Here is an 18,608-nt window from a genome sequence, read left to right on the forward strand (position 1 = left end):
ATATGGGCGCTTGCAAAGGGGCACCGTGGTGCACCTTCAAGCATGCTTGTGGAAAGTGTGGGGAGCATGGTCACAGGTCTGGTAAATGCAGGGAAAAGGGGGCCGGCGAGCACGTCTTCACCTCAACGAGCGGCAGAGGTGTTGAACAGTAGTTGTGCTGTTGTGTTACATTAGTGGTAATGTTGAGTTTTGCGGTTCTTTTTACGGACTCTCTAGTTGGTCACATAGGCATGTACTGTTGTTTTTCTGTGGCACACGTACCTCAGTTAGTATCTACTTATCCTGTCTGTCTCATACGGCCCAAGATGGCTGAGAAGTGTTGAAGCTACGTGTTGAGTTTTTTTTCTGGCTATTGGCTTTAATTAATTAAGACAGCAACAGGGTAACCCCTTCTGCGTTCTTACGTGTAATTGGTGTACACAGGAGTCACTGGTCAGATGAGGCGCTGGCTCGATTGTAACGTGGTTAGTGGGCGATATCGGGATGTGATAGACTTACTGGCTCTAGACCAGTGCCGTCCTACACAAAACCGGAGGGGGCATCGGGACAAGCGGCAGTGTCGAGTAAAAGTGTGTTCCCCCTTCGGCTGGAAGCATGGAGCCACTGCCTGTCGTTGCATCCCGATTCAGAGTACGTCAGCTATATCTTACGAGGACTTAAACAGGGTTTTCGGATTGGCTTTGACTATAGTCGCTTTGGATGCCGTAGGGCTAGACGGAACATGTTGTCGGCACAACAGAATGGGTCGGTGGTAGACGAGTACTTACGCGAAGAGGAATCGCTTGGTAGAGTTGTACCAGTCAAGGGGTCCAGGCGTGGGGTTCAGATTAGCCCTTTTTGGCGTCATCCCAAAATCTCATCAGCCTGGAAAGTGACACTTGATAGTGGACCTGCCGTCTCCTCACGAGGTGAGTGTAAACGATGGCATCAATAAGCAGCTGAGCTCATTGTCATATGCCCGCATTGACGACAACGCGTGGCGCGTTCTTCAGACTGGAACGGGTACCCTGTTGGCGAAACTGGATCTACAGAGTGCCTATAGAGTGATACCTGTACATGTCGACGACAGGCATCTGTTGGGAATGAGGTGGAATGGACGAGTTTGTTTGGATACCGCTCTGCCGTTCGGGTTGCGCTCAGCGCCTAAGCTCTTCTCGGCGGTTGCGAATGCCTTATTGTGGGCTATGTACGGCATGAGCGTGTCTTCATCGCTCCATTATTTAGACAATTTTCTCTTCTTCGGCGAGCCAGGGACAGAGGAATGTGCCAACAACCTGAGTCTCACATTGGCAACATGCAGAAGTTTGGGCATTCCGGTAGCAGAGCAAAAGATCGAAGGCCCGGCCTGTTGCATGACATTCCTTGCCATTGAGATTGACACAATTGAAGGTTGCTTGCATTTTACCCAAGAATAAGCTACAGCGCCTCTGTGAGCTGCTGAGGGAATGGTCGCACAAGCAAGCCTGTACGAAGCGCGAGCTGTTGTCGCTGGTTGGTCTATTGCACCATGCCGCCACTGTTGTTAAACCTGGTTGGATGTTTGTTCGGCAGTTGATCGACTTGTCGGCAATTCTGAAGGAGTTGCACTTCCACATTCGGCTGAACAAGGATGCTCGCTCGGATATCTGGTGGTGGGTCAGATTTATCGAGAGATGGAACAGTCAAGGTTCGCTGGCCGCAGTCGGTCATCTGCTCCCGTCCGTTACAGTGCAGTCGGATGCGTCTGGAGGCTGGGGTTGCAGTGCAGTGTGGGGTGAATTGTGGCTTCCGGTTCAATGGCCTGCGTCGTGGGCCGATGTTTCCATTGCTCCGAAAGAATTGGCACTGATTGTTTTCGCCGCCCTGGTCTTCGGTCGGGACCTTCAAAACTACCATGTCTTGTTTCAGTCAGACAACTCCACAGTTGTCGCAGCGCTGCAGCGAGGTATGTGCCAGGATCCACATGTGATGCAACTGCTTCGCATGCTTCACTTTGTGGCTGCGCACTATAGTTTACTTTTACGTCAGCACACCTGCCAGGCCGGTGTAACACGCTCGCGGATGCTATATCTCGCAACCAGGCTAACTCAAGTGCTCTTATGTCGTCGCAGTTGCCTCAGATTTCCCATCCCGTCTCATCAAGCATCATCGACCTGGTGTGCGATCTGGAGGTGGACTGGACATCAGACGATTGGAACAATCGGTTGCGCGCTTGCTTGGAGCAGGTATAGCTACGTCAACGGCCCGGTCGTATCGTCCGGGTTATGCACGGTATCGGAGGTTCTGCGCTAGCACTCACCTGTTGCCTTTTCCAACGTCAGAACAGATACTGTGCTTGTTCGTCGCGTCCTTAGACGATGCTCAACTCTCTCATGCCACCATCAAGTGTTACCTGTCGGCGGTACGGCACGTTCAGATTTGCCATGGCTATAGTAACCCGTTCTCTGCCCCCTCCTGCGATTGGAGCTCGTGCTACGGGGAATCAAAAGGCTAAAGGGGACGGTGGTTTGCCCTGGACGCTTGCCCGTTACGCCGAAGACGCTCAGAATTTTACGTCACCACTGGTCTCCAAGGGCTTCAGATTTTGACGTGGTGATGCTATGGGGTGCTTGCTGCCTGGGGTTCTTTGCTTTCCTTCGGGCTGGCAAGTTCACAGTGCCCTCTCGGGCAGCCTATGATCCCTCGGTTCACCTGTCCGTCAAGGATGTCGCGATAGACTCACGTGCTGCTCCATCAATCATATGTCTTCGGCTGAAGCAATCAAAGACAGACCCGTTTCGGCAGGGTGTCTACATCCATCTTGGCAAAACTGACTCGGACCTCTGCCCCGTCACCACCGTGTTGGCATATTTGGCGATTAGAGGATCAGCACCGGGACCGCTATTTCTATTTCGCGACGGCGCGACATTGCCGCTTGGTAAGCGAGGTCAGAGGAGCGTTGACTGCCAGCTTCCATGATGCCGCATGCTACTCAGGGCACAGCTTCAGAATAGAGGCAGCGACACCGGCAGCAAGCTGGGGGTTAGAGGTCTCCACCATCCAGACGCTGGGAAGATGGCGCAGCGATGCGTACAAACGATATTTAAAATTAGATAAAAATACTTTGGCTGGCTTTTCGAGATGTCTCGTAGCATCTAAGCAATGAAGGTGGTTTGCGTGAGTTTAGTGTAACATGTCATTCACGCCAGTGTCATTTGTTATGCCGGCCTGGAAGGAGTGGTGACCACCTTACCTGTGGTTACCTCTGTGTGTTGTGGTATATGGGTCAACTATAATGCAGTTAAGGGCCATGTGGGTCGGGGTCCAGTCTCGGTGGCCCAGACCATGACCGAGCACCGACCTCCCATGCAGCTTGGGAATCCGAGCCGAACTCCGCCCACTCTACATGGCCACGCTTTCATGGGCAGGCAAGGCAACAAGAGAAATCCAGGTAAGAAGTTTGTTAGGAGTAACAAAAATTCAACTGTGTAATTAAACCCTTAATTGTACCTAATCGTATAGAGAAAGCTCGGACTTAATCTGAATGAGAAATACTGCTTTGATGCTTTAGTTCAAGAATGTCTCTTGGACTGTTAACAGCTATTTAGCTTAACTTCAGTTCATCTATACATTTGCACGTCGTCTCACTGCTTTTGTACGTGGATGCAATGTAACATACACCAAGACTGTTTCTAAACTTGCCTTAAATGGATCCTTGTGGAGAGCTGAGAGAACTATGGAGGCTGTGCAAAATGTGATGCCTTCCATGATAAAAGATGAAACAATCGGCCGAGTTTCAAATAAATCAGGATGATTACAAACCTAACAGCAGCAACATTCATAACAGTCTGCAACACCACAAACTGCCTCCTAAACCTTTCTTAGTTGCATCAATATATTGATAACACTGAGAAAGTTGCCACTGGCCAATGTATCCTTTGTTCTATGAGAGACAAACACATACATGTTGACCAAAGTTTAACAATTTCTTACTCAACTCACTTTGTTCTTCCCATAAAATCATCATAAAGATATCGTTGTCTCTTTGACAAACGACATCCAATAACTTGTTCATATTTACGTGGCAACTGTTTCTCCACCTCGGTTTTCAACCTTCTTAGCAAGAAGGGTCGCAACACTTTGTGCAGCCTCTTCACAAGAGACTCATTATACTCATGGCTGCCTTCAATCATGCCAGTCAAAGGATTAGAGAACCACTCCCGAAACTCTTGATGAGATGCAAAAACACGTGGCATGAGAAAATGCATAAGTGACCACAACTCCATCAGACTATTCTGGAGAGGTGTTCCTGTAAGTAGAAGACGTCTTTGACTGTTGAAATTCAACAGCACTTGCCATCGCTGAGACTTGAAATTCTTAATGTTCTGAGCCTGCAGAAGACATGACAACAAAATACGTAGAAAATTAAAATGGCAACTACAATCATCATACCTCATCCAAGATAAAGTACTTCCACTTCTTTCGCCTAAATATGTGGTTATCTTGCACTACCAGCTTGTAGGACGTTATGCAAATATGGAACGTATTGCTCTTCGTCCAACCCTACACAAAAGGAGAATTAAACTTTAAAAAACAAGAAACAACACGTGTGGGACTAGACTCATGTACAAGACTGACACACATAGATAATCAGCAGGTACACAGGCAGATGGAGTAAAGTCAAGGACAAGTATGATTACACAAAGTCCCTCAGAACACTCTCCTGACTACTATCCCTTCAGACTTTCACCTTCCTAAATTGTACCTTTGGAGACATAAACCAATTAAACTGTTTAATTTATACATTGTTTAGCGTAAATATTTCGTTACAACCCAGGTAGCAAAACTGTAATGTTTTCAGGTGTTTGTCTGTGGATGTCTCTGGAAGAGTTTGCAAAAATCCTGGATGAGTTCAAGAATGGGTACTCAGGGTCAAGGTGTTCGTGCTCTGGGGAAAAGGTTGTCGTGATCATCTCAAGGCAGTCGGTATTATCATCAGAAAATGACTCCTGGAACTCTGAATCATTGTCGCTTGAGTTGACAAAAACATTAGCATGTTTACAAAAGGCACCTTAGAACGTAGTCACTATCGTCTTGAGCTATTTTGAGGGTGGAGTTACGATCGCCGTGTACCTCACATACAACATGGTTTACGATTAGCACACGGGTTGTGCAATCCCATCGTAAACAATACTTCTGCATTTGTAAATACACAGAAATATGTTGTAAAATTCAAATTCAACTCATACCTGCCGTTTGATCTTCCTTTCTTTGATACTACCCCAATATGTCAGTATCTTGAACGCAGGACACCACTTCTTGATTTCCATTTCCCAGTTGAGAACAACACTAGTAGGAACAACAATGAGATGTGGCCCCCATACACCTCTATCACAAGCAAGATGAGCCAACAGGGCAATTGTTTGCATAGTCTTTCCCAGTCCCATCTCATCAGCTAAAATGCCATTCAGTGTCTTATCATGCATGGTAACAAGCCAGTCCAGTCCAATGTGTTGATACTCTCTCAGTTTGTGTTTCAGCAAGAATGGAACGGGTGTCTTCACAGTCGTGCTGTCTAGAGTGATACCGGTTGGTTGAAGCTGTTCAGCTTCAGCTGCTACACTGTTTAGTTCATCTGGACCCTTACCCTAAACACACAAATACTATAATGAATTACAAAGTGAAATAAATGCAATTGCCTCCACTGAACACATACAGCACTTTCTGCACTTTGTATTAACTGTTCTATGCCGTCCTTGACCTCAGAAGGTTCCATGCTGCTTTCATCTACAGCAATAAAGTCAGAGCTAACAGTTTTCCTAATTACACTCTAGATTTGGTGACAGTACATCATTACTACAAAAATTAATCTGACTGCTGAGATGAATACCAAAAGATCACTTTTACTGCAATCAGCATATCAAGACATAAATAGCAACACAAAGACGCCAACAAAAATCAAAACAAAGAACTGTACAGCCATCAAAGCAATGACATAGCATATAGTTCCAACCTGATTCGTCTTCCTCATCTTCAGATTCTGCTAGTGAGCTGACTTCTGCACTTTCAGATAAAGTCTCAGACGGAGGACCACCTTTTCCGTAAATCTTCAGTAATTCTTCTACTGGCATGGCACCTACACCAACACCATTAAAGTTGCAACAAGATGTATTGTGTAAGTTTTATTTTTGTCAGTACATGTAGTTGTTTTGCGTATGCCATAGACAGGAACTGTACCTATTTAGGTGTGATAAAAATACATCATTCATTACTCATCATTCATTTTTCCAAACGACTTCCACTGCCTCCTAACCATACATACCGTATATTTCTGCAAATTCTGCGTGCAAATGTTTAGTCCCATCCTCAGAGTCCCAACAAATCAAATCACTGTTGTGACACAAGTACATGTGTGACACTGTGTACCAGTAACTGTCTTCCTGGTTGGAACACAGAAACTTTTAACTAAATTCTCAAATCGCAGTAATTTAAGACCGCAGAAATAATCGGTTATACGGTAGTTTCTTATAATTTAGCTGTTACTAGTTAGTAATAGTAGCTGTCCCATGGCAGTAATAAGCTGTGCATCTACACTACAAGTTACGCTTCCATTGTGAATGCAATACTACTACACCACAAACTGACGTTAGGCAGCTTTTAACACTGTCAAACAGATGACAGTAAACCATAGCGTAATTTGCCCACATCTTTCAAACAACATAACAACCCATGACTTATATCCAGTATGTGCAACTAAAAATCAGCACAACCAAAGACAGTGAAGTGAGCCTAGGATAGCACGATAATACTCAGTCAATTACTATCTTCTTTCCAAAATCAATACAATTAGCACAAATCCTCTGATATAAGACACAATTCATGTGCACATGTACAAATTCTGACAATTAACTGTACATTAAGAGCACACCTTCTTCCTTCAAATCAGCTAGCTCTTTGTCGTGATCTACTGTGCCCTCTTCATTTTCTTCCTGTTCCATTGTATCTTCATCATCACCGCCTTCACCTTGTTCCATCTCCTCCGTCACAGTGAAGTCCTTGTCATCTGCTGCATCTTTTTCCGGCAATGTTGTGTCTTCAACAGAAAAGTCCCGAGACCTAGTCCTTGGACCAGATACACTTTTGGCTGCATCTGCACTCAACAGAACACAAATGCATATACACCATCGTAAAATGCAATCTGCAATAATGACAAACACATTTTGCATCGCTAACTCAGCTATACATGTATGATAGAAATTGTGCCAATTGCACAGAAATTCAGTCAGAGTAAGAAAACTATTTTCTCAAGCCACCACTGGCAATCTGTTCATGCAATAAAAATGATGTGATTTCTATTGGTAATGCAATTGAATACACCAATTTGCGCACTGACATCATCAGCAACATTACATGATCACATAGTGTTGTGATTTGCCATGTAAAGTTATTGATCTTCTAAACTCCCTTCTAAACTCCCTTTCGTTCATACCTACCAGTAGCCTATTGTGTGGTCCTTACTCAAACATGACAAAGACTAAGGTCAACTATAAACTTGCAGATGTGTCAATGCTTGAAAACATAAATTTCTTACTAATTTTTAGCACACGATCCCATCATAAAACTCTCAAAATCAGGTTGACAAATTTCACAGTCCGTTTCAAGTACATGTCACATTGCAACACTTACCTGTCTGACTGTCAGTCTCCATGGAAGGTTCTTGCTGGTCAACATCTTCATCTTGTCCCTCCGACTCAGACTCGTTGCTGGAATCTCGAATGACTGGTCGCGCAGGTTCAGAAAATACTTCTGGTGGAAGCAACTTCTTTAACTGATCAATATCAATATCAGCTTCCTTCTTCAGTAACATTAGTTCTGTATCATGTGCCAGTATGTCCTGATACAAACAACGACTGTACCTTTTAATACAAGCAATTCTACACAGAACAATAAGACTGCGTATCTAAGCCAGAAGACCAGTTGATTTCGGCCAGGAGAAATTGTTTGATGCAACAAAACACTACACACACCAGACATTGGATTCTGGCCATGAAAACTACTGACAAGCCACAAAGACATACAAACAATACTGAATCAGTGATAAATTGTCTCATAGCTGTAAGAAATACAGATGCAAAGAGTATGTGCACCCTTCCAAAAGTGATAGCAATGAAAGAGGAAGAAGATAATAGTTGACTAGGAGCACTAGGTTCTGACTATTGAATAGTTCCTTAGATCCTCGCTTCCTTCGCTTGAAAACTGAATGGATTTCAAACACATCACACAATGCTTCGGCGTTTGCAAAGGCTCAGAAACCACATGTTTAAACTCGAGGTCAAACAGCACAAAATCAACTTCTTATACTCCTTCTTAATTACAGAAGACTAAAAGCACAAGAAATGCACCAGAAATGCACCCCAGTAAATATTTATCATCATGCAATCACAAGGCCCAGTGTGCTTTGTGCAGCATGATAATCTATTACTATCAGATTAACATAATTATAACATTCTTTCAGTAATAATGAAATAACTCAATACTATACACAATATACTGTAAAGTATATAGTACCTGTTAGTTAAACATCCATCTGCTCTAACCTCATTTGGTGCTGCCTCTTCTTCCTTCTCAATTGTCGCCTCATCATCACTCTCACTTTCAGACCCATCCAAATCACTTCCACTGCCCGTCCTTGACAATGACCTCGATGATGTAGTTGTACTTAGAGCAGCAGATCCACTCATGCCTTCCACCAGCCAAGATGAATATTTTTCAGTCTGACCAACAATAAAGTTTAGGTGCATATCCAATGCCTTCCTACGCTTCTCAGCTAGCCGGCAATGTTGTTTGTATTGAACAATCTGACAAGCAAGAAACTTCACACAAATATTCTGACAAAGATTACGAGAACGTTTTTAACCTTTCCAACATTGCCCCAAAACTGTCGAATTTCCTTGGCAATATTGCTGGCAATTCGTTTCAGTCTAGCAACTTCTTCCTTTTCTGCTCGCTGTTCCTTTTGCAAACGTTGAGTATGCAGTTTCGATACAGAAGTTGCCAACTAGCAAAAGGATCATGAAATATACCATACCAGCAGATAAATCTACAATACCGTATTCGCCCTTAATACCGCCCATACCGAAATAACGCCAATGCCCGTATATATGCCCATGCGCGACAGGTCAGAACTTCCAGCCCGAAAAAACACCCATGCCCAACTATACGCCCATGCCCAAGTATAAGCCCGGAATAAACATGCGCAGACAAAACAAAATGGGTCCGCAGAACATTCGTCTCCGTCTGTGTGCGTTTGATGAGCTGGTGTCAATGTTGAGTGAGAGTGCTTGCCGCTAGACTCATGTCTTCGTTGCAATTACCGCCACTGATGCTCTTGACGGGCTTCAGTCCAACCACGTGTGTATAGTGTCTAGTTTCTGCGTGTATGTTGATGCTGAATGGATACCAGTACCTTAGATCTTCCAAATGGATAATTGCAAGCATTTGTGGTATTTCTGTCTTCAAGTATTTAGATGATGACTGGCCAGACGACAACATTTAGTAACCATGTATATGCCTAGAACCAAAATAATGCCTATGCCCTAGTATACACCCAGAAAAAAAGTGTTTCTTTTCTATATGCCCAGGGCGTTATTACGGGCAAATACGGTATGCCGCTAACTGCATGAAAACAAACATTTCATACAGCATCATGTATACCATAAATGCAAATTGTAGATCTCAATGTACATATCAGACTGAGAGTATAAAGAAATAGTCTTGGAAAGCGAGACAAGAGTCAATTTCAGTATATGGACTGACAACTATTCTTAAGTAATGATCTATATTCACAATCAACTTAGCAAAGTACTTTCCTGCAGTGCCAACAGAGAAGCAGAAAAACAAAGAAAAATAAATAGACAGACAGACAGACCAAAGACAACTAGACAGACAAACACACACACAGACAAATAAACCAACAGACAGATGTACCAACAGACAGACAGACAGACAGTTGTGTTTTGTTGCGACCTTGGTGGTCACTGGACATTCTTTTAGTTTATGATATGTGGATGTTTTAGTGTCAATTTATGAAAACATACTACCTTTGACAGACAGACAGACAGACAGATTGGGAGCTGGATCCAACATGAAACTGGATGTAGCACTTGCTCATCCTTGGAGCTCAGAAATATTCCATACATCTGCCACCACAGACAGCTGCATCAAGAAGAGAAGTAGAAAGGAAGGCCAGATACGACAGAAAGAGGTATCCAGGAAGGTTGACTGTAAAAGTAACTCCTCTGGTGCTAGAACATTTAGCAGATGGGGAAAGCAGGAAGAAGATCTAGACCGTGTGTGTGTGCGTGTGTGTGTGTGTGTGTGTGTGTGTGTGTGTGTGTGTGGTGTGTGTGTGTGGTGTGTGTGTGTGGCGTGTGTGTGTCAGTCTTCATGTATGTACTGGATGTAATGGACACGTAGATTAGCTACTGCTATGGTGCTATAGTTCATTCAAGAATATATGTATGGACAAATAGACACACAAACAGACAGACAGTCAGAGACAAAACCAGACAACAGGCAGACAGACAGACAGACAGACAGACATTCTATTTCTATCCTACAATCTACATACTCACTTTCACTTATACTTCACAAATTTCCATTCAACAAACGTTCGTTTACACATATCAACGCATTGTCCAAAGAGACTAACCTTCCTGGCAGCAGCTTTCTTCCATCGCTTCTCCTGAGCAAAATCAGTTGCCAACCACTGCATTTCTTCCAACAAATAATCCCAATGACTTTTCTTTCTAGGCGGCTCGTACACCTTCGGCAACCTCTTTGAAGACCACAGACCTTCCATCGTTAGTTCAGTCACACGTTTCAATACAGTTGCCTCTTGCTTCGCTTGCATTGCGATTTGTTCTTGTGATGACGGTCCACTTAAAACCGATTGAAGTGGCCGCAAGCCGTACTCAGTAGAGCTAGCGCCAGCGTTTCCTGATGCACCTCTGTCTCCATTAGTCACATTGCCTAGCAAACTGTCTTCATTGACGAACACATCATCTCGTTTCTGATGAAGTAGACTACCACTTGTTCCACCGGACGATGGCAAAGATGGCAGATCGTCTTCGTCCAGTCGGTTTTGTGCCATAAACTCCTCTAGATGCTTGTTTGGTCGCCGTTTCCACGCAAGGAAATCCATCATGTTGCCTCCCGTCTGAAGAAAAAACAGTTCCTGCAGTTGAATGTTGTATTCGTCCCGAACTTTTTTCATACGCAACAAGCAGTGTTCAAGTACGCGTCGTTGCAGGTCGAATTTGTATTGCTCTGTACCAGCCGCCATTCTCTATCCGGGATATTGAAGTCTGCAAACTATCTTGACTCTAGCTAATCCACACGAATCGTGTACATCGGGCAATCACTAAGGCAGTTACTAATACAATACTATCTTCCTGGCTGTGGTAGAGCTGCGAACACGGGTTAGCATTGATGATCGATGTTTCGCAGCACCGTTCCAAGTGTTCGTTCAAGGAGCATGCGCCGTAGAAACAGCGAAGTGAGATGCTGTGAGTTCCCGGACCCAAGTTGCAAACCACACGAATTATGTAAGAGAGTCAACCAACGGTAGATAAAAAGGTCAGACCTGTGATGTCATAGTTACCAGAACAAAGTAGACTGGCATTTGTGTATATCCGATCCATTATATCTAGTTTTTTAGTTCAAAACCGGTGCACTGATACATGCACAGTCACTATTAGTGCAATGTGGCTGTTGTGTGCGTACTAAAAGTAGTCTAGTTGTAATGATTCATTGATATCGATATAAATGACTGTATACAGTCAAGGGGATCTGAACATCTGAATGTTACAATACAGTCTACATTACCTAAATAATTAACAGTCAGTATCAGTAGGGTGTAATTAAATATTATGTTAACAAATCTCCGCCAGAATATTAATCAAACCCTATATTAGAAACATTACAGTAGTTTTGTTTCTATTTGTAGCTTTAATTAATTAAAAGAATAAGAATCTTAGAAATCATAGCTCTACGAAACAATCTGTTAATTATCAGTAAGTCTCTTTGATAATTTCATAACTAAAGTTTGTTGACAGAATTTGTTTACTGGGTGCAAATAGTCAAACGATGCCAATTCACAACACAGACTCTCCACCATCTGTACAGGTATCATGTCTATTGCACAAGCTGTCAATTTACCGAGAACCATTTGATCGGTGCGAGCTGATTCCAGGATCTCCCCCAACTTCTGTTGGCCAAAGGCTACAGATACTGACGACAAAGAAGCTACCACCAGCATTCTTTGATGGCCAGCCATTTCCTGTCTTAGCTGAAAGAGAGAATGTAATGCACTCCTGTCTTCTGCCAATTGTTGTCTCTTTTCGATTACAGTTTCTTCCAGGACTTCTGTGACAACAGAACTGGATATTATAGACAATGCATCATGCAGTTCCTTCAAATCCCGAGTAAGTTGTGTGCATGTCTTGTCCACATCATCAATAAACTCGTTAACTCTAGACATTTGCTGCTTAAAATCAGCAGCTGACTCTGAATGTTGTAACTGTTGTCTTAAGGCTGCTATAGATAAAGATCGAGCAACACCATTTTGAACAAGCCCTGATTCATCTACGTTTCTCGAAGCATCGAGGGCTAAATCTGACTGTACCTCTACTGTATTTTTGTAAAGTCCATTCATTGCAACAACATCAAGGCTTTCCACAGCATGTGATTGATGTAGTTGATCTGGCAACAGTGAAACAGGTAGTCTTTGGTATTGGTTCTCATTTTCTTCCTGATCTGCCTTCTCTCCTGCCTTGTTGACATCAGACACAGAGTCAGTAGTAATTTCAGGCACTTCTATTTCAGCTTGCTGAGATTGCTGCAATGCTATAGGTGCTACCACAGAGTGGAAGGGTTTTTCATTATGAGCTTGTGCATCAACTTGTACCTCTCTGTGTATGCATTCATATAAATGTTGTTGTGATGGGCCTGCTCCAACAGCTGAATCATCTTCAACGAACACCACATGAAAGATAAAGAATTGAGATTGCCATGCTGTAATGTCACATACAGTATTCAGTTCAGACACATCCAAACCTTTCTCCACTAGCTGTATCAACAGTGTATTTACATTGTCTACAGATCTTGTATAACGTTGAGAAAAGTATCCGAAAGGAATGTTACTAGAAGCTCTAATGTAAAGCATGGCAATATCAGGTTCCAATGTGTTTCCCCCAAGAATGTGAGATACAACCAACCCAATAGCATATGAATGTAGAAATATCTGGGAAAGAGTCAGTTCAAACTTCACATCCAATTCCATAAGAATAGACTTGCCAATCTCCATTAATGTGTGCGCAACACATGAATCTGACCAGTTAGCTTCCCTAGTAATTAAGACCTTATACATGTCTTCTTTCACCTGTTTCCACATATGATAGTGTTGTGATGTTTCTTGCATGACACCCACTTGATCAGCTAGGTAGTCAACACATTCAATAGCGTTTAGAATATCTTCCTCGATTAAATTCTTCATAGCATCAGGAGTACGTGCAATCAATAACTCGATACGTGATCGAAAATTGTATGCAAGGTGAGCAATCAAAAGCCGATTGTTATGTCCTAAACAAACAGCCCAAACTACATAAAGCAATTTACGAAAATTGTTGTCCAAACTTGGTTCTTAGTATTTGTGTGCCACATTGCTGTAATTGTGATGTGAGATGCATATGCAAACTCACCAAGTTCCCTTAGCTCTTCTATATTTGGGCACGGCAGCACTGATAGCTTCTCATCTGCTACTAAACAAAATGTCTGTAATGTTGGAACATTCGATTGGAGGTCTACAAGGTACAGCTCACGGCTTGGCAGACCCATGTCCTGTGACATAAAACACTGTCATACGACTATTAAGACAACATGCCCTTATACAATCACTAGTCAAAAACCAGTTGTTCCTCCATGCATTAGTCATCGTGAGCCTTGATTCTGTTAAACACATATAAATTGCTATACCTCAAAGCCTATTAGATAGAGTAGTTGCCGACATGAGCTTGTCTCATAATCTACAGCTCGTGCATGGAAATGACCTAAACATAATGCAAACAAACAGTCTACTCTTACGATATATATTTCAACGTAAATCTTTAACATGGAAAACCTCAGATATACATGTAATTGTTCTAACAATATCAGGTACATCTGTCAACATTTCTGTTCAATGTTACAAACAAGGCTTAATTAAAGGCTTAAGTTAATTAAAAGGCCTAACCATCTTGCCGCTTAATAAATTTATTTTTTTATTAACATTACACCAACAGTAATCCTCAACCTAGCTATGTTCAACTAAAACCACAGAACACATGTGATAAATGAACAGAATATGTGCACTCCTCTATTTTCTTGTGTTCGGACAGCAGTGAATGTCTACCGGTACCGTGTACACATTTGTACAAAGTTTTGAGTGCGGTGACAACGCTACTCTCTAACTTACCTATGTTTAGACTAAATCCGACTCCAACAAGTAATGCACTTGAGACAGTAAATTTCAGGGTCTTCAACAGCATGCGAAACGGATGAAGAGCGCTATGTATCTGTAAATTATCCTGCAAAGAGAACAACCAACTGTAATCACCATTTCATGACGGCAAGATTTCTATGCGCATCTCACCAGAGTTTCTCGTATGACATCATAACATGCCACGGCCATGTTGCTACGTACCATGAATCTGCGCATGAGCAAACAAAGTCCCCAAATTTTGGTACATACTGTAGTGCACCTACTGAATCTCTGTAGATATATTGAAATACAACATCTAGGTTTCTCGGTCATACATTGATGTTTTCAATGTTGATCTCTAATATTGATCACCGGTACCACACTGACCAATTGCAAGTTTTAGACTTGGTATATATATAATAGAAAATTAAACCACACACCAAACAATTGCGCGGATTCCTGTATATCTACAGCACAGTAGCACACACTGTTTAGTTTTGAGTCGATCACACAAATGAATCACCTGACAATATTGTAAAAATCTAAAGTTAACTTTGCAAAGACTAGTGCAGCATTAGAAATTATTTTAGCTAATCGATGCTTAATCCAAGAGCTGAACAGATTGCAATCACGATTTGACTTGGATCAGCTTGCAGACTTTCTGAAAAAGGCTCAGCAACTCTACCTCCACTTCTCTCATTCCTTCGTCCTTCTCCCAGCTCTGTTCCTCTACTTGTTGCATCAAGCTTCAATCGGTGAAAGAGGACAATCAATTTTTTCAATATTTCCTGTTCTACTTGCTTCTTTTCAAATTCTACTACTAATACAGAAAAGACAGCTGAATGCCTGGTATATCTCAAGAAACCAATTTCCAGATCTTTACACTCTTTTTCCAACTGCTTGTTTCTACCATCTAAGTATTGAGCAAAGAAATTCAATCTCTGTTTGATACGTTTGACTTGTGCTACATTTTGTGCACACAATAGCTCATCGTCGATCTTTGCAGCAATGTGTTGTACTTGAATATCAATCCTATTTCCACTCTGGTCAGTTGAAGTAACTGTCGGGATGCTAATTTTACATGCAGTCGACTTCTTAGCACTTGCTCCCTCACCAAATTTGTTGCCTGTTGTTTTAAGATCTTTTTCATGTGTTGGCAGTTGGACAACGTTAACCTGAGAATATGCTTCATATTCAACATAGTCAGGTCGAAAATAATATATGAAGTTTCTTGACATCCAAACCATTGTACGATACAGTTCTCTCAAGTCATCCAAACTCAGTTGCTTCTTGAGACCAGTAAGCATGACCTGTCGTGCTTCAGATGACAATTTTGTGTAACGTTTTCCGAACCAAGAGTTTGGGAGTTTCTTTGACACTTCTAGATAACTGTGAAAAGTACCAAGTTTTGGCATCTCACCTGACTGCAGGACACCACAGAGTAATGCCACAATATGACAATGCATGACAATGTAACTCAGTGGCTTGCTGACTTTTGTAGCAACTTCATGAATGATCCACCCTACTGTGTCACTTAAAGCATCTCTGGCTATACCATATGGCCTCACAGAATTGGGATTATCCACAAACTTCTTGGCTGCTTCCTTGGCAAATACCCATGATGCATGCAATTTACTTTTAGCTGCCATTATATTGAGCTTGCGAGTCAGATACTCTACACTAGCCATAGCAGCAAAAATGTCCTCTCTCATCATACGCATCATGTCATCTGAAGTTGCCATAGTAAACAGTGTCAGTCGGAGACAGTAATTGTATCCAAGGTAAGCGACTAATGATGGGATACTACCTATAAAGAATTACACATGTTTATAATACTATGACACAGTCATCAACTCATCAAAAGTTTCCATTAAATCACAACACACACACACACACACACACACACACACACACACACACACACACACACACACACACACACACACACACACACACTACAATGACACTTTAATTTAAATCTTCAGTAAACCCTCATGCAACAAATGCTCCAATATAGAGGCACAACTACTAACAAGAAACATCTGGCAACATGACACAAACGTTTCAAACAGAAAATCTGTCTACTGACATACACACATCGAAATCTGTAAAAAATTTCACTAAACAAGAGCCCACAGCACACATATGCAATACAGTTTGACAGGCACAATAATATTATGTGCACATGTATACTTAAAATGTCTATCTCAATAGAACTATATCACTCATAAATATGTATGCTAAATGAGCAATAACAATGAGCGTATTCCAATGACCAGTCATTGGTCCAGCTACAGAATCGGCTATCCACAGCGGTATTACTGTAACCCTAGCGCATGCACACTTGGGTTAATTAATTGCAGCACATCTGTGGCAGCATGTACAGACATTCATATACTACACAATCCCACAAACTGGAAGTTGGCATCTAGCTGTTCATAAATGTTCATCCATACAAACCATAGCACTACATTGAGATATTTACATGGATCTTACTAAAACCAAAAAAAACAGTTTTAACTTGTTGTTCAATTAAACACAACAACAAAGTCGGTAGCATCCAAAACATAAGCATGGCTGGTTAAATCACACCCATTACAGTAAAATAAATAAACTCATGATCACAACATAATATGCCAAGTTAGCTAGCAAACACAAAAACACAGAGGAAACTTAGCGAAGTAAGGCATACTGATGTCCCTCAGCTGCCTGACACCTGGACACGGATTAGATGCCAACATCAATTGAACAAGGCCATGAAAGTTCTGCATTGCTGAGATTTGCTTGCTGAGTTCAGACTGTTTCCTTCTAGAAGGCCACTCAGTTATCTGCACAAACACATCTGTGAAGTATTACTATAATTGTCATAGTAGACAAAGTGACCTCTGATGTTGGTTCAATTGCCATGAGCTTCAGAAGATGACTAACAAGCTTTCCATCTTCATAATCAACAGCAAGAACATTCATCTCAACTAAACAAAATTAGTAACACTACAACAATATTTCACACATAGAAATAATTTGCGACTTTAAACTAGTCTCCCGTACCCAGACCCCTTACCGCCGCATCATACTTCTATTTTTGCCCAGAAGTATGACGTGGTGAAAAGGAGTCTGGCTACGCGAGACCAACTTTATACGCAAACATCTAAGACAAAACACAAGATCTGTAAATTTATTAAACAGTGAGAAGTTAGATAGAAGACACACTCCTGCCACATATTAATAGCAACTACCAGCAAGCACCAAATTGTTCCTGTAACATCACTAGATCTAGTAAGTGTAAATGAAAAAATGAAAATCTTTCTACAGATACATTAGTTTGGCAAATACCTCTGGTTCTCGATCACTAACTGGACGTATACAGTAAAATATTAGTACATGTAGCTAAAATTTTAAAATGTTAGTACGTGTGAGCTCTTAAAAGAAAGTATGTTAAAGCAAGCTTTTCATCAAACAGGCATCGTTGTGAGTGGTGTGTGTGTGTGTGTGTGTGTGTGTGTGTGTGTGTGTGTGTGTGTGTGTGTGTGTGTGTGTGTGTGTGTGTGTGTGTGTGTGTGTGTGTGTGTGTGCGCGCGCGCGCCTATTACTTTAGCCTGTAAAGTGTATGTGGCAACACTAGTCTATGCAAAACATGTAAAGTAACAAGGAACACAGAACAAACATCACCTACGTGTATTCAACCCTCCACCGGTAGGCGTTTCCATCAGCTGTTCGATCCCAAAGTCGACAGACCTCATGAAGAGTCTGAAGACACATGGTGCAACAGTATTCTTAATCTTCGTCTACTCAAACAGCAATCGTCACACGACATATAGCCAAACACATCAATCTGCACAGCGCCCTGTTTCATCTCTCCGGCAACTCGATTCTAAGTCCTAAAGGGGCCCTCTAACAGCGAACTGACACTCACAGCAGCTGAAACAACATTGCGCTTATGTTCCGCAAAAGGGTCGTCTTGTTCCATCGAGGAGGTCCGACTAGCTACGGGATTGGTAAGAGAAGTTCCTTATCCCGGATGTGCAGTCTTCTGCAGCACGTGTTCTTTTTTCTGCCTACCGCACAGTTCTTACCTTGGTGTGAGGTCTACAAAGTCTTACAATTGCTAGTACAGTAGATTCAACTGTGAAAA

General features: G+C 42.2%; 3 protein-coding genes across 3 annotated transcripts in view; all 3 read right to left on the minus strand.

Annotated features, from left to right (window-relative positions):
• LOC134183339 (helicase domino-like) overlaps window positions 1-11,478 on the minus strand; it is a 25,605-nt gene extending 14,127 nt beyond the window's left edge. The window contains exons 1-12 of the mRNA XM_062650843.1: window positions 10,670-11,478; window positions 8,876-9,016; window positions 8,556-8,816; window positions 7,645-7,852; window positions 6,887-7,108; window positions 5,972-6,094; window positions 5,675-5,745; window positions 5,208-5,606; window positions 4,411-4,521; window positions 3,961-4,349; window positions 3,835-3,901; window positions 3,661-3,780 (exon numbers count right to left, since the gene is read on the minus strand). Of these exons, the coding sequence (XP_062506827.1) occupies window positions 3,661-3,780; window positions 3,835-3,901; window positions 3,961-4,349; window positions 4,411-4,521; window positions 5,208-5,606; window positions 5,675-5,745; window positions 5,972-6,094; window positions 6,887-7,108; window positions 7,645-7,852; window positions 8,556-8,816; window positions 8,876-9,016; window positions 10,670-11,302 (2,745 nt within the window). The 5' untranslated portion in view covers window positions 11,303-11,478. The remainder of the gene's footprint in view (window positions 1-3,660; window positions 3,781-3,834; window positions 3,902-3,960; window positions 4,350-4,410; window positions 4,522-5,207; window positions 5,607-5,674; window positions 5,746-5,971; window positions 6,095-6,886; window positions 7,109-7,644; window positions 7,853-8,555; window positions 8,817-8,875; window positions 9,017-10,669) is intronic.
• Window positions 11,479-11,948: 470 nt separating this feature from the next.
• LOC134176234 (uncharacterized) lies at window positions 11,949-14,688 on the minus strand. Its single transcript, XM_062642917.1, has 5 exons — window positions 14,648-14,688; window positions 14,471-14,582; window positions 13,993-14,066; window positions 13,719-13,857; window positions 11,949-13,599 (listed from the first exon to the last, which is right to left on the minus strand). The coding sequence occupies exons 1-5, from the start codon at window positions 14,684-14,686 to the stop codon at window positions 12,023-12,025; spliced, it is 1,941 nt and encodes a 646-aa protein (XP_062498901.1). The 5' UTR covers window positions 14,687-14,688; the 3' UTR covers window positions 11,949-12,022.
• Window positions 14,689-14,873: 185 nt separating this feature from the next.
• On the minus strand, window positions 14,874-18,488 carry LOC134181772 (uncharacterized). Its single transcript, XM_062649041.1, has 5 exons — window positions 18,390-18,488; window positions 18,150-18,261; window positions 17,360-17,448; window positions 17,169-17,304; window positions 14,874-16,283 (listed from the first exon to the last, which is right to left on the minus strand). The coding sequence occupies exons 1-5, from the start codon at window positions 18,441-18,443 to the stop codon at window positions 15,067-15,069; spliced, it is 1,608 nt and encodes a 535-aa protein (XP_062505025.1). The 5' UTR covers window positions 18,444-18,488; the 3' UTR covers window positions 14,874-15,066.
• Window positions 18,489-18,608: the final 120 nt, after the last annotated feature.

The sequence above is a fragment of the Corticium candelabrum genome, chromosome 1 (assembly GCF_963422355.1).
Source record: "Corticium candelabrum chromosome 1, ooCorCand1.1, whole genome shotgun sequence".
Lineage (NCBI taxonomy): Eukaryota > Metazoa > Porifera > Homoscleromorpha > Homosclerophorida > Plakinidae > Corticium > Corticium candelabrum.

Coding starts and splice junctions, on each gene's coding strand:
- LOC134176234 (XM_062642917.1), bottom strand. CDS start 14,686: ATGGCCGTGGCATGTTATGATGTCATACGAGAAACTCTG. Junction 14,067..14,470: donor CGGATTTAGTCTAAACATAG/GTAAGTTAGAGA, acceptor CATTATGTTTAG/GTCATTTCCATGCACGAGCT. Junction 13,600..13,718: donor AGAAGAGCTAAGGGAACTTG/GTGAGTTTGCAT, acceptor CTGTTTGTTTAG/GACATAACAATCGGCTTTTG.
- LOC134181772 (XM_062649041.1), bottom strand. CDS start 18,443: ATGGAACAAGACGACCCTTTTGCGGAACATAAGCGCAATGTTGTTTCA. Junction 17,305..17,359: donor CAATTGAACCAACATCAGAG/GTCACTTTGTCT, acceptor GTGTTTGTGCAG/ATAACTGAGTGGCCTTCTAG. Junction 16,284..17,168: donor CAGGCAGCTGAGGGACATCA/GTATGCCTTACT, acceptor AATTCTTTATAG/GTAGTATCCCATCATTAGTC.